The following is a 15225-nucleotide window of genomic DNA, read 5'->3' on the forward strand; positions in this document are numbered from 1 at the left end:
GTTTGGGTCTTTTATTTGTGTGTGATTAGGGTTGAATCCTCAGCTACCCCAGTTGAAAAGGTTACCTTTCTTGGATGCAATGGGAAGAGCTATCCTTGTACCTTGGGTGTCTAGAAAAGTTTGCTCCTTTTCGAGTCACTCTCAGAGAAAAATCCAAAGGATGACAGCTACATCTCCCTGAAAGAGTGAAAACCGCAACTGGTTGGCAAAACTCAGAGAGTGTCAGTTTGTTTTAAAAAAAAAGGGGAAGAAAATTTAAAAAAAGAAAAAAGGGAGGCTGTAATCTCTTTTCTCTTCCTTGTTTCTTTGGAGATGAGTGAAGTGCCTTGATTAACTTCTTGGTGTTTCACATGAGGTCACTTCACACACGAATGGTAGTTAATTCATTCAACCTTGATCATGTGTCAATTGTAGTCCTCACATGCGTCTAATATTGCTCCTTGTATAGACTCAAATTGTGTTGACTCACTTACATGTGCTTCTAGTGATGTTGGCTTGTGTAGGTGTCCTTCTACAGATTTTTTTTAAGCATTGGTGTTCGTTTCTGTTGAGCTATTTTTTTCTCAAGTTGAGTGTGTGTATTCCTTGTGGTAATTCTCCAATTCTTAGTTTCCATATTTTTTACGTATTGTCTAAATCGGGTTTGGGCAGCTGTGTTTTTAATATTGTTAATGGGATTGGGCTTCATGAAATATAACTCTAAGGGCTTTTTTTGTCTTTTTCACTAATTGGTAATAAATATCTTTTTACCATAATTTGATTTCACCCACCTTGTCAATCAAACTATCCATCTTCTTAAGCCAAGGTCGTCTTCTTCGTGGTATCCATCATCTCTATATTGTGCTTGCTGCGAAACAATGGGCAAAAAGGCTGGGCGCCTCGTCAAAACTTCTGCATTGACTGGTGATGGTTCGTCGTCACCTTCGCCTACAGTGGAACCTAGCTTGTCTCCCACTAGGACTGAATCGCCTCCATGCACACCAAACCCAGGTAAGACTTCTTCCTCTGTAAGTCTTCCAAGACGTTTTACACGCTCCATGTCCATTCCTTTTGCGTCGTCTAAGGATCATCCTCCCCCATCCACCACGTTACCCCACCCTCTCACTGAGTCTGACTCGTCTCAGCCCCCCCTGTCGAAGCCTAAACCAAAAAGGAAAACTGTCTCCTCTGATGCTACTCCTTCGTCAGTGGCTAAGAAAATGAAAACTCCTCAACCTAGTGTGTCTGAGCCAAACAAAACTAATGCACCGTTTTACTCCAACGATAAGTTGCTTAGATTTCATGAAAATTTTTGTCGTCGTCCACTGTGGCCTGAATATCGAATGAAGTTCAAGTATTTTCCTAGGATTAAGGAGTTAATTGAAAAACGTGGGTGGTCTCTGTCTGTCACTCATCTCCAACCCCCAAATGAGAACCTGGTCAGGGAGTTTTATGCCAACCTAGATGAGAGCATTCTGAATAGGAAAAGTCAGTTCCTTTATCTTGCTTATATTAGAGGTAACAGGTTTCGGTTTGCCCCCTCAACCATTAGTTGTGTCCTGAAAATCAAAACCATCACCCATCCCACATTTAATGATGAGTATAAGCCAGAGTTTAAGGATGTAGGTGCTGAAATTACTGGCAATCCCAACTTTGTTTGGAATGGGAAGGAGTTACCTGTCACAGTTCTCTCAGAGTTTTACAGGGTCCTCCATAAAATTGCTATGTCCAATTGGTGGGCGAATTCACATATCTCCATGATCAACTACAACACAGCTCGATTTCTGTATGCCTTAGGCACCGGTGTGAGCATTGATCTTCCAACTATCATGTATGATCGTATTATGAGTTCTGCCTCTGCCAAGAGTATCAAGCATACCCTGCCTTATCCCAGCTTGATCAACAGAGTGGTTAAACGAGGCTCTCCAGTTGTTTATGAGCAAGACAAAATGCTGCCAGTCCCATCCATTGGTAAGTCGTTTAATCTTGTGGATAGCAAACCACTTCCACTGTCAGTCATGGATGTATCTGCTGCTGGGGCTTCTCTAATGGAAGACTTACCTTCTGCTCCAACTGCTCCTTCAACTTCCTGAGATGGGGTTAATTCCACTTCCTGGCAAACTCAGTTGATCACCTCAGTCACTGATCTGGCCACCTCCTATGCTCGTGATCAACTTAGGCAACGTCGCTTTGAAAAATCAGTCATTGATGTTCTCACTGCTATGGCCAATGTCCTAAAGGCATCTGAAGCTTCTCCAGCTGTTCATTGTCAGGGGATTGTCTCTAGCTCCTCTACTGATGGGTCTGAACAGAATAAGGCCTCTCCTGGCCTCTCTCCGTCTCATGCAGCTCTAGATCCATCTGCTGAATAAAGTCATCCACAGACTTCTGCAGACCTTCAAGTACCCTTATCTACTGATATTCAAGGTGCTCAGGTTGTATCTCCATCAGCTGGTCTCGAAAGGGAGATTGATTCATGGTTTGTGCAGGGTGCGGATATTGAGGCTGGTATCCAGGGGGAGACTTCACATACTGCTGTTGTCCAGGGGGAGCCTTCAAATGTGACAGCTGTTCAGGGGGAGATTTCCATTATGGCTCAGTCATCTGCTCCTGATGGTGGTGACTCGAGGATTCTTGGTTCATGTGCTCCTCTGGTCTCTTATTCCAGCAGTGATTGATTATGATCATCGAGGGGGAGTTATTTTGCCTTTTGGATAAACTTTGTACACAGAGTTAATATTTTGGGTGTGCTGTGTGTTTTCTTATGTTTGTGTATGTCTAAACATTTGTTTGTCTTTAAGTGTTTTGTCGTTGATAATAATTTGCCAAGTGGGAGATTGTAAGTGTCATGTCTTTGAGTGGCAAATTATGTAAATACTCTTGTCTAGTATTTCTGCATCAGTATTGTCTTTCTAACATTTTTTCTGTGGTTAGTTGCATCTGACTTCGCTAAATCTTTTTTAGTGCCATGTCAGCTTTCTGGTGTTTGTTAGATTGTGCCAGCTGTACTTAGCTGGTTGGTTAGTTAGTCAGTTTTTATTATCTTCAGGATATATATTCTGTTGTGTCTGTTGTTCTAACTAACTCTCTTCGGTTAGAATCATCTTCTTGATTCTTGCTCTGCTAGGGCACAATATATCTTTGTTTTTGTTTTGTTGTTTGTAGAGAGAGATTCCAGAGATCTTTCTGAGGTTGAAGATGGAGTTCGAATGTGCTTGATCTGAAGGGAGTTCAAATTACTGTGCTGAAGGTGGTTCAGCTGTGTGTATGCTAAGTGTTCTTGTGTATAGAGATCTAAATGAGTTTAGATCTCAAAGCTTGAGGTTGTTCAAGTGTTAAGTAACTTTGTATAAAAGTCAATTTAGATTACATTGTTTGATTTGAAGAATCAGAACTGGAATTTGTAATTGAATTGATTTTATAGTGGAAGTTACTGCACCCGGTTCAAGGGAACCCAAGCACTACTCGGTTGGAATGCGTTTCCAATGCAGAGGAAATTCTGTGCTCTTTGATTTTAAATTCAGTTCATAGCATAGAATTAATCTGTTGAGAATTATCAATTAGAACTTGTAGTAATTAGGGCTTTCAAATTCTTTTATCAGAGCTCCACCAAATTAATAAAGAATTTTTTTGGCATTGAAAAAATAAGGGTAAAGATTTTATACATTTAAATACCTAATGTTTATTTTTGGAGACAAAAATATATAATGTTACAATTCTCTTACATTGTTACTACCACTTCCATTAACTCATAAATATGGACACGTGGAGGGCCCAAAAACATTATATATGTATTTTATTTTAAAATGTAATATTCTTAATAATATCAAAAACTAAATACTACTTGTTTCAAAAAAAAAAAAATAAGAGAGATGCAATACCAAATTATCATAGCTGAGTGAACCAATACAATGTATGGAACATAATTATTGAATTGAAGTGTCAATATAATCTAACATTAAGTATTTATGCCGCAATTCACTCTAACAAACTTCTTTTAACAAATTGGGAAATCTAACATCTTTGTATATTCGATTACAACTGTCATAATTATTTTCCTTGTTTTATTTCCGTCTCTAAATAAATCAGTGCATAGTTTATACCACATGAATCAACAGTATATGACAAATTCTAAACCTTTAACATAAATCTAGGTGAAATGTATCAACTATATGTTTCTAAATCGACTATTTAATTAGTTTTCTTTGCTCCAATTCCAAACATGACAAAATTAATGTGTTAAGATCAATAGTATAATTTATCTTTGGTGGTTGGGTTTTCTAAGTTGCATTACTGATTTAGTTATGGCTGATTTAGCCTTTCAATTAAAAAAAAAAAAAAGTATAATTCATAATATGTTAATACAGAAGTTAATTTAACGTTATTATAAAACTTTTATTAATAATGAGGACAAAATTAGCAGATCATCAAACATAATAATCAAATAAACCAAACTAAAGAAGTCAAAAATGAGTCTTGCTTGTTGGTTTCTCCTCCATCGCAATGATAGAAACGTTCATGTATTATATAAGTATACAGCTGTACTACAAATAAAATGGAATGTCAATAAGAATATTACATTATTAATTTTAATTACATGCAATAAAATTGTCAATCTATACTAATTTAATCTTATCATAATTAATTTATAAACAAAAGATATCTCCTCATTATTTGTTCAATCAAATTAATCCCCCAAACAAATTAATAAAATCATAATGATTATGGTTCCTTCATTATTTTCCATCAAATCTAATAATAAGTACTTTGTAGTCTTAATCACAACATTTCTCTTGTTACTCATTGTCCCCATAGCCAAACAAGAAGATCAACAAAACTACTATTACTATTATTACTCAGAAAGAACTGCCCTTTACTCTCTTAAAGCAATTCTAAATCATCAGTTCCTCAACAAAGCCTGGACCGGTCCCCACTGCAATTTCGGTACCCCGATATGGTACGGGATCAAGTGCTCCGACGACGGCCACGTGGCAGAATTAGTATTGGAAAATATGAATTTAAGTGGACGTATTAGTGGAGATGCATTAGTCAAATTCACTGACTTGTCTATTCTAAGTTTCAAAAACAATTCTTTGAGTGGTACTTTGATGGAGTTTGATTTGAACTCGAAATTGACTAGAATTGACCTTTCTCGAAACTCTTTTACCGGAGAGATTCCTCTCTCGGTCTTGAGAGTTTCGAGATTGGAGCGGTTTTTTGTGGAGGAAAACTCTTTGACGGGACGGGTCCCGGCTTTTAACCAATCTAGCTTAAGGGAATTCAATGTCTCCAACAACAATCTCAGTGGTGTTGTCCCTTTAACTCCAACGTTGAAATTATTCACCTCTAATTCATTTTCGGGAAATAGTGAACTACACTACTCTTTTGTCGTCGTGTCTCGTGTTCAAAACGACAACACGACCTCGTCTACGACAGAAGAATCATCATCTAAAAACGACAAGAAGAAATCAAAATCATACACAAAGTATTTGCTTCTTTTGAATGTCGTTTTAGTAGCGGCGGTGATTGTTATGGTCATTTTGTACGTAAGGAAAAGGAAGAAGCTTAAGAAAGTAATTAAAGGAAAAACCAAACAAGGCCAAGATCAATTGAAAGTCAACAAAAATAATAATGACCAACGAATGATCGTGATCAAAAATGTGGAAAATGAAGATCAAATCAAAACCGTTGAAGTAAATAAAGCTAGTGCAAGTACTAGTAATAGATTAGTAAAATCAAATCATCATAATAAGAATGTAAATGAAGAGAAAGGTAAGCTTTTGTTCCTTGGTGGAGATGATGAGAAGATGGGGTTTGAGATGGAAGATGTTCTCAAAGCTTCGGCGGAAGGGTTGGGACAAGGGACGTTAGGGAATTGTTATAAGGCGATGATTATGGAAAGGGATGTGGCGGCGGTGGTGGTTAAGCGGTTGAAGAATTTGAAGCCTTTGACTGATGAGGAATTCAAGAAGAAACTTCTTGTGGTTGCTAAGCTTAAACACCCTAATTTGCTTCCTGTTATGGCTTACTACAACAACAAGAATCAGAAGATGTTGCTATATAAGTACGTGGAGAGAGGCAACCTTTTTCAACGACTTCATGGTGAGTTTTTATTTTATGTATATATGAATTTATTTCACTTAAATAAATGAATGGTGATGGTATAGAACTATGGTAATTTATATATGATCCTAGTTTTTTTTTTTTTTAGTTTTATTTCTAATAGAATTACACAAAATTTTGCTTTTATATCCATTTACTAATTTTGTCATGGTGTTAAGGTTATGATAGTTAAAAGTATAATATAAACCTCACAAATTATTCATGAGCAATAAAATTCTATTTCAACATTATACAAATTTTGTTAATAATATATCATTATAATAATTACGAAAAAATTATTGTCATATATATAAAGAGTTATTGTGTTGAGCTTATGGACCATCTTTTAGTTGAAAATGTTGTTATGTTTTTTTAATTATTATAAATGGTTTAATTAGTCTATTATTATTATTATTATTATTATTATGCTCGATGAGCATCCAATTTGCCTAATGAAAATTTCTAAAATATACAACTATAGTAAGAATACTCCTTTTACTCTTATGCAGGTAGGGACATTTTTATTTTTGATATTTGTTAATTTTTTATACAACAATCTACATTATAGTTACATTAGACATTCATAAAATTTGAATAATTTACGATTTTGAAATCAAAAAGTACTTCAAAATAATCAATTGCATGCGTATTAAAAAAAATATATGTGATTATATGTTTAAATTTTGATTTCTGTACCATGAATTATTTAAAACTTTCTAAAAAAAAGAAAAAGTGACTCCGACTATTTTAAAGCATTATCTTCAATTTTACAATTATATAATGTAAATAAAAATGCAGGAGGTAAAGGTACTAGAAACCGAATTCCATTTCGATGGGGCCCAAGGTTAAGCGTTGCACGTGGGGTAGCACGTGCCATAGAATATCTCCACCTCAACACTTCTTCCCAAGTTACAGTCCCTCACGGGAACCTAAAGTCCACAAACATTCTTCTCGAAACAAACGACACCGTTTTGGTAACCGACTACAGTCTTGCTTTTCTGATCATCGCACTTCCCGTCGTGATTCAACGCACCGTTTCGTACAGATCACCAGAGTACAAATCAACTAGGCGAGTTTCGAAGAGGACTGACGTTTGGAGCTATGGCTGTCTTCTCTTAGAACTCTTGACCGGAAAAGTGGCAGCATACACTTCCCCAACCGGCGCGAAGGGAGTGGATCTGTGTAGTTGGGTCCACAAGGCGGTGCGAGAAGAATGGACGGCGGAGATCTTTGATGTGGAGATAGCTGTTAATCGAAGAAGTGCTATTCCTGGAATGTTGAGGATGTTGGAGATTGCGTTGCATTGTACTGAGAAGTCTCCGGAGAAACGTCCTGATATGTCAGAGGTTGTTAGAGAGTTGGAGGAGATTCAGTTTGTTGATCAGTCTGAAGATGAGAATGAGCCTTACTCTATTGAACGATCCTACACCACTGATGATTCTATTTCTATTACCATGAAATGATGATGATCATGATATATCACAGACAGGCCCAATCTTGGCTGAAGCTTTAGCCTGTGAGAAAAATGGTATATTTTTATGCAGTGAGAAAAATGGTATTCTCGTAAAATTTTATACAATAGGCCCAATACTATCCAAACTTCACTTTACATATCACACAAAAATTCTTGGGCCCATTATTGCTCTAATCATAAGTAGAATGAATTTGTATGTTACAATCTTTTAGTCAACTTTCACGTTTAAAAATACATGTCAGAATATTTTTTTTAATTTTTTTTTCACAGAGGTGTTCATTATGCTTACAACATCATCCCTGTAAATTTTTGAAAAATTTCGAATAATTTACAGTGCCAAAAATACGTTTGAAGTTGTTTGAACGCGCGTGGTAAACTGGAATATCAGGAATTCTATTTTCGGTACTGTAAACTATTTGGAATTTTTAAAAAATTTACAGGGATGATACTGTAGCTATAACGAATACCGCTATGAAAAAAATATTTCGGCATGTGATTTTAAACGTAGAGATTGACTAAGAGGTTGTAATAGGAGATTGTAATTAGCATTTCTCATCGTTTATTTATAGTGTTTTTATATAACAATTACATACTGTGCACGAAAAGTAAACAATAGAGAAGAATATTGTGCAAGGAAATTAAACTCTAGTCTAGTGTGAGACCCTAGGGTTCGCTCGACGGACCTTGACATCACTCGATGCTTAGCTTGTGGGATAGCAGCATGCGAGTGAAGTGCACCTGCCAGGGGGCAGCAGACAGCAGCAACATAGGCACGCAGCAACATTGGGGGGTGTTAGCTGAGCTTGGCTACGTGATGGGCTTAGATGGACGTGACTTTGCATGGGCAAAACTAAACCGTGAGTGTGAGTGTATGTGCATACTAATGGGTTGTTGGGTTGACTGACTAAATTGGGATGAATCTAAGCCATGGCAGAAAAAATTTGAGTGTGAGAAATTAACCTTGTGACATCTAGACCCTAGTACAAGATTGAAACCTGACATGTATACCAGTACCAAAAAATGCGCAGGTTCGGTAGGCACTTTCCTACACCCAAAACCCAAACTTGGGGTGCCCGCTTGAATATGCACACCTAATTTCTAGTTTAAAAGTCTTTGACCTTTTTATAATAATTTTGAGTTGTTAATTTGTCATTGTAACTAATTACCTATTTCATAACATTTATTTTTTGTTATAATATGCAGACAGACTCAAAAATTATTTGTGCTTCGTGAATCGTGACATTTTTTTAATGTTATAACAAATGTTATTATGGCATTTTTTTTTTGTGATAATTTTTAGTTATAGTTGTAAAATTATGAGAAAAATACAATTTTATAATAAATAAATTCATATGATTCTTTTTTTTATTATTATAAATTTAATAATATATTTTTTAGAAAAAATTGTGTTATTTTATATTTATTATTATAAATTTAATAATATATTTATATTTATATTGATAACAATATATAATAATAAAAAAAATAATTTGCGTTATAAATATTTAAGTTTAATTTTTGACAGTAATAATATTTAAGTTATAATTCTAAAATTTCTGTAAGTACCTAGATGTTAAGTGTTAAGTAAGTTTCCACGTGACGATTTTTAATTGGTCCAAGTCATCAAATTTTTATTTTTTAAAAAAAGTTTAAATATACCAATAAGAAAATGACACGTGAATAATAACTTAACATTTAACGGGTAGGTACTTATAGAGTTTCAAAAATATAAGTTATGTATTATTATCACCAAAAATTAAATTTAGGTATTTATTTGCAACCAGTAGTTAAATTTAGATATTTATACCGCAAATTACTCAAGAAAAAAAATATTATGTTTATGAAAATGTTGAAGATTTAAGTAACTCGGTACATATACATTTTCATTCAAGAAGTTAAATACTGAAAAAAAAAAAAAAAAAGTTTAATTGAAGAACCAAAGTTATCATAATAGACTACCTCAAATTTGAATAAAACTTTCATATTGATATGATGTTTCATTATTTCAATTGGATTGAAAGCATATTAATCGTCGAGCACATGCAATGCAATGCACATTATGATTCTCTATTTCGATCGAAAGTCTATAATCACATCTCGAGTCAAAACATTGCATCATGACCTTCTGTTATCTAAAGTTTTTAGTTGATATATTTGGTTAAGATAAAAAAATTAATTATGTGTGGTGTTTTTAAAATAAGGTTGAGATCTTATTTTAGTGTGAAAAGATTTTTCAAAATTAAATTGTATTATATTTGTCAAATAAATAGGTAATTTCATTATTTAGAATATCTTATCTTGATTTTATATGTTTAAGAAAATTAAGTATTAATATATATTTTATTTTGAGTTTTTTGAAGTAAAATTTTTCTATCGGTCGTTTCACTTGTATTTACATTTTTAAGTTTAAATTTTAGCGGTAAAACCTTCTAAATTACTGAACTAGTAGCAAATTTAAGGTGTCATTCGGTTAACTGTCACTATAGGTTGCTTATATATACACTCTTGCACACATGACACATTTATATTAGTACACCTAATATTATTATTTAAAAATTATTTTTAAAATTAAATAAAATTATAAAAATAAAAATAAAATATTTTAAAAAAATTAAAAATATTATAAATTTTGAAATAATTTAATATTTTTTAAAATAATAATATTAGGTGTACCACTAAAAATTTGACACATGTACAAAAGTATACATAAACAGTCTATATTAGTAATTAACTGTCAAAATATATGACACCTTAAATTTGCAAGCAATTCAATAGTTTGAAGGGAGAAGGTTAAGTGCAAGTGAAGTGAAGGTTAACCGCAAAAAAAATCTTATTTTAACTTTCTTTACCAAGGAACAATGTTTGAACGGATCGACAATCTGTTTAAATAGATTTTGAGTTTTCTTTTGAAAATATTTTTCATTTATTACATGCATGTTTCCTTCCTTATAAAGCGCGATATGTGGTGTATTAATTGAAAAAATATTCTTACTCAAGTTGTCGTTTTATATGGAAAGAATAAAATTATTTATTATGTGATAAAACACTATATCTATATGTGGTATTTCGTTGTAATTAATTTTATTTATTTTCTAATATGATGTACATTAATCTCTCTAGGTAGGATTCATGATGACCAAGGAGTATTTGTGGGGATGAACTTGACTTTGATGGAGTGTAGATTTATGATGCTGACTAGACAAATAAGGATTTTATCTGGACACTTTCCATATATGTTCAAAAAAAAATTCGTCATTTATAGTTTTTCTTATATTAGTGATGTCTAAGGAAAATTCATGCTGATGAACTTGGATTTTATAGAGTCTAGATTCACAATGCTAACTAGACAGATTGGGAATTTGTTTGCACACTTTTCATAGTTGTTCAGATAGAATATATTTATTTAATGAGTTTTTGTATTGAAACTTTTTTAATGAGTTCTCTTTGTATTCAGACCTTTAGAGCTCAGTTACGAGTGTCATTTATCCTTATAAATATCCCCTAAACTATTAGCAAAAGGTTAAACTCTTTCACTTCTTAAATTCTTATATTTTTAGAAAGTCTTTCTTTTGCAAATGATAGTTATTCTGCTATTCCTTGGCAAGTTTGTGTGCCTTTGTGCTAACTTTTATTTAAAGTTTCCAAAGTAAAGAACATAAAGAACAACCTACGAGAGAAAGTTAATCCAAATCTTACATAAGGAGAAAGCAAGCACTGCTATATTGGATTGAAGAAGATTTCTACAAGTCTTGCATCGAGAGGAAGCAAGCATTGCTATCTTTGGAAGAAAATTTCTACAATACTTGTATCAAGAGGAAGCAAGCACTGCTATCTTTGGAAGAAGATTTGTACGAATCTTGCATTGGGAGAAATCAAGCATTCATTAAGTAATTTGAAGGGAATTGAAACCTTAGTGCCTTAAGAAGATTCATTCAGCAAAGAGGAGTACATCAAGCTCGCAGGAAAATTATTAGATGGAGTATATGTTTTGTTTAATTCAATTACTTTGTACTAGTTAAAATTTGACTAATGAATCTTATCTCTATGGTCTCGTGGACTAGTAGCAATCTACAAATATTGCTGATATTCACGTATAAAATATCGTGCGCCATTTTAATTTCTTCAATTTTACTTTTTGTACTTTTATTTTGTTCTATGAGGTTCAACTTTTGAGCAAATTTTGATTTTATTTAGAAAAATTTACAACAGATCCGCATACAATAGATCCGCATTAATTAAATTGTTTGTTATTAAAACGTCTTTCTTTGCAAAAAATGAAGGTGGTGATGAAATGGAAATTCTTGCAATGAAGTTTCAAAAATATATGAAGAAGATTGGGAATAAAAAATTTAATGTTAAGCCTTCTAAACATAATTCTTCTTCTCTAAAACCTTTTCAAACTAATAAAAGATTATTCAATACAGAGAATGTGAGAGTTTTGGTTACATTCAATCTGAATGCGTAAATACCATTAAAAAGAACAAGAAAAGTATGATTGCTACTTGGAGTGATAATTACTCTGAAAGTAGTGAAGATGAAGAAGGTCAAAGAAGTCATGTGTACTTGTTGCTTTAAGCACTCAAAATTCAAAGAAAATTACCTTTGTCTATGCTAGAATGCTTTCATCTCATGTTCATGTGTTATCTTCTCTAAAATATGTTGCATCAAGTGCTCTAGTTGTTTCAATAGATATGTTACAACCATCAGGTAAATCTAAAGGTAAGTGTTATACCCATATTTTGAGCAGTAATATGGTGTTGACATGTGAATATGAACCAGCCCAAATTATGCAATAATAAATGCATTCAGACAACTCGTCTCGAGAAATACAATTGGTAGAAATATTTAAACTCACCCTCTTAAAGATAATGGCAGGGCATGAATAATAACTACCGATTTATGAGACCAGCGAGACGAACAAAGAAAGTCAATCTCGAGATGCACACAATACACAACAAAATTATTTGAAAATGATAGATAATGAATTATCTAAAGAGCTTGTAGCTCATTGACCCATATACACGAGAGTATGTTGAAAGACTAAATACAACACCTTCGGAACAATTCACCTCGCAATTTTCATGTTGTGACAAACATCTTGCGTATGCCTAACTCAATATTAATAGAGAAATGCAAGGAGTACTACATCACATACTTAGATGCTAGTTTAATACAAAGTGTCATACAGAATTGTTACGCTGTGAGGCAGCTGAAGCACAGTCAACATCGATGCCTATAGATAAAATTAAAAGTGTAGTTATGGGAAGTTATTTGTAATTATCTCATGTGTGTAAATATGAAACGTGAGGATTTTTCATGTTTCATGAATGGTTACAAGTGATAAGATCCCAAAAGAATAATTATCATCCTAGACTCTTATAAATAGGCACAGAATACAAGATACAAGAGATGGCCATTTTGGAGAAAAGGAGAGAATTATATCTATTATTCATCCTATAAAACAATAAATTGTATTCTGTATATAATTCATCAATCCTTGAATAAGATGGACTCGTAAACTATGAAGAATTAACTTTAAAACCACGTAAAAATCCTCTTATCATTTTGTTGACTTCGCTTTTAGCCAACGACAATGAGTCTTTTTGATAAGCGATAAATGATATGTCGTAATAAGAATACGTAGTAAAGCAAATAATAATAATAAGAAGACACAGAAATTTTATAGAGATTCAGCCCCGAGCAGTTCGGTAATAGCCTAATCCTCGTTAGTTGTATTGACTTAAGAATAAGGAAGAAGATTCTTTTTCTTATAGCTCTTACAATAATATCTCTGAATATATAATTCTTAGATAGCCTTAGCTTATAGCGTTTCGGCGTATGATCTCTGTTTTACAGTTTTTGATCGATCTCCCTTGCCCAGTGAACATTCCTCACTATTTATAGGGCAGGAAACATGAGGAGGAAGAGTTTCCTCTCTCGTTACAAAGCGTATAAACACAAAAATCGTGTGATCATTGCTGAATGCTAGGATCGTGGGATTGAGGTCGTATACACTGATAGTGAAATCGTGTGTATGCCACATTCACGCAAGTTGATCCCTGAGTTATAGGGATTGAGCTGGTGACTCTCGAAGTGCTTGGTTGAATTTGCTAAGTGTTGCTCACTCTGCACGGTTCTTGGAGTATTCCATCATGGACATGCCAGCGAGGCATCCTGCTCGGCATGTTGATCCGACCAGGTGCTCTAAGTAGATGCCACCACTACTAGAAAACATACATTTAGTAACACTTTTTTTTAACTAAAGAAAATTAAAAGGCAACACTTATAAAAGTGTTGTCTCCTAGAGTGTTGCAAAAAATATAGATATAAAGCAACACTTAAAAAAGTGTTACCATATGTTATAACTTAATAAAGACATATACCAACACTAATTTTAAAAGTGTTGCTATATATCAATATTTTTTAGATAAAAAAAATCAATTTTATATAATATTATAATTTTTTTAAATAAATAATTTTTAACTAATACATCAAATTTTATATTTAATTATTTTTTAAGATAATAAAAACTTAAATTCGAAATTGTATAAAATTTAAATTTACGTTAATAATAACACAATCTAGATTAAACTAAATTTTCAAATTTATTTCATACAATCAAAATACATGAAACTTGTGTACAACAATATTTGACAAGAATTTTTATAACAAAGTTGAAAATTTTACAACTATTGTAATATCACTTTGCAAAAGAAAAGAGGGTACAAATGTATGTAATATCTATCTCTGTAGTAATTTCATTCTTTGTAAGACTAGAAGTTTTTTGAAGCTCCAAGATTGATTAGTTATCTCCATCCCATTTTGTGTCTTTCTTGAAGAATCTCTGTAGAAAAATGAAAATGGTATAAATAATATATTAACATCTAAAAGAATGATATATATATATATGCAAAGTTTCATACCTATATATATACTGTGGAATGTATGTGCATAAATCAATAAATGAATATATAATAATTTCAACAGAATCCAAATAAACTAATAATGTGTTAAGAAGAAGATGAAAAAGAAAAGGAAAAATTTTGATAAAAAATAATTAAAAAAATAAACTGTTAATAAAATAAATTACCTTCATTGAAAAAAAATACCTACGCCATAATTAAATTTGACAAGCATTCTCACATAAAAATGATGAATAATGTTGATGATCATAAGTGATGATGTTCCACTATTATAAAATATATAGCGTGGAGTACTATTGGAGGCTTTGCACAATTTGTAAAAAAAATTAATTGATATTAATTGTGATTAAGAGAGAGATAGTGGGTAGTTTTATTTTTTACATAGTGGATCATCTTAAAATTAAAAGAAGTTACACTCCACTAACATTAATGTCTATTATAAATTTAAATTAAGTATATGACAACACTTATTAGAAAGTGTCACCTTTTATGTTTCTCCACTATTATTGAAAACACTTTTTTAGAAGTGTTGCTATTGGTTATTAAATATTATTTTTAAAAATTTGAAAGTTTTTAATATTAAACTCTTTCACAACACATTATATTTAAGTGTCTCTATTAATAAAAATAAATGAATTAGTGTAAAGTCCTTTTTTGGCAAGTTAGTTGACAAAATAATTTTTCCATTTATGGTAAGATTGGTGTGCATTCATATTCGATTTCTTACCTTATAAATTCGAATTGTAG

The 15225-nt window shown here is 32.6% G+C and overlaps 2 protein-coding genes across 2 annotated transcripts; both read left to right on the forward strand.

Annotated features, from left to right (window-relative positions):
* The first annotated feature begins 857 nt into the window (after window positions 1-857).
* On the forward strand, window positions 858-2072 carry LOC115720330 (uncharacterized). Its single transcript, XM_030649483.2, has one exon. The coding sequence runs from the start codon at window positions 858-860 to the stop codon at window positions 2070-2072; it is 1215 nt and encodes a 404-aa protein (XP_030505343.2).
* Window positions 2073-4703: 2631 nt separating this feature from the next.
* LOC115695397 (probable inactive receptor kinase At1g48480) lies at window positions 4704-8658 on the forward strand. The gene is made up of 2 exons (XM_030622463.2): window positions 4704-6081; window positions 6880-8658. Exons 1-2 carry the CDS (start codon window positions 4704-4706, stop codon window positions 7542-7544), a joined length of 2043 nt encoding a protein of 680 aa, XP_030478323.1. The 3' UTR covers window positions 7545-8658.
* The last annotated feature ends 6567 nt before the right edge of the window (window positions 8659-15225 follow it).

This window comes from Cannabis sativa, chromosome 6 (genome assembly GCF_029168945.1).
Source record: "Cannabis sativa cultivar Pink pepper isolate KNU-18-1 chromosome 6, ASM2916894v1, whole genome shotgun sequence".
Taxonomy (NCBI): domain Eukaryota; kingdom Viridiplantae; phylum Streptophyta; class Magnoliopsida; order Rosales; family Cannabaceae; genus Cannabis; species Cannabis sativa.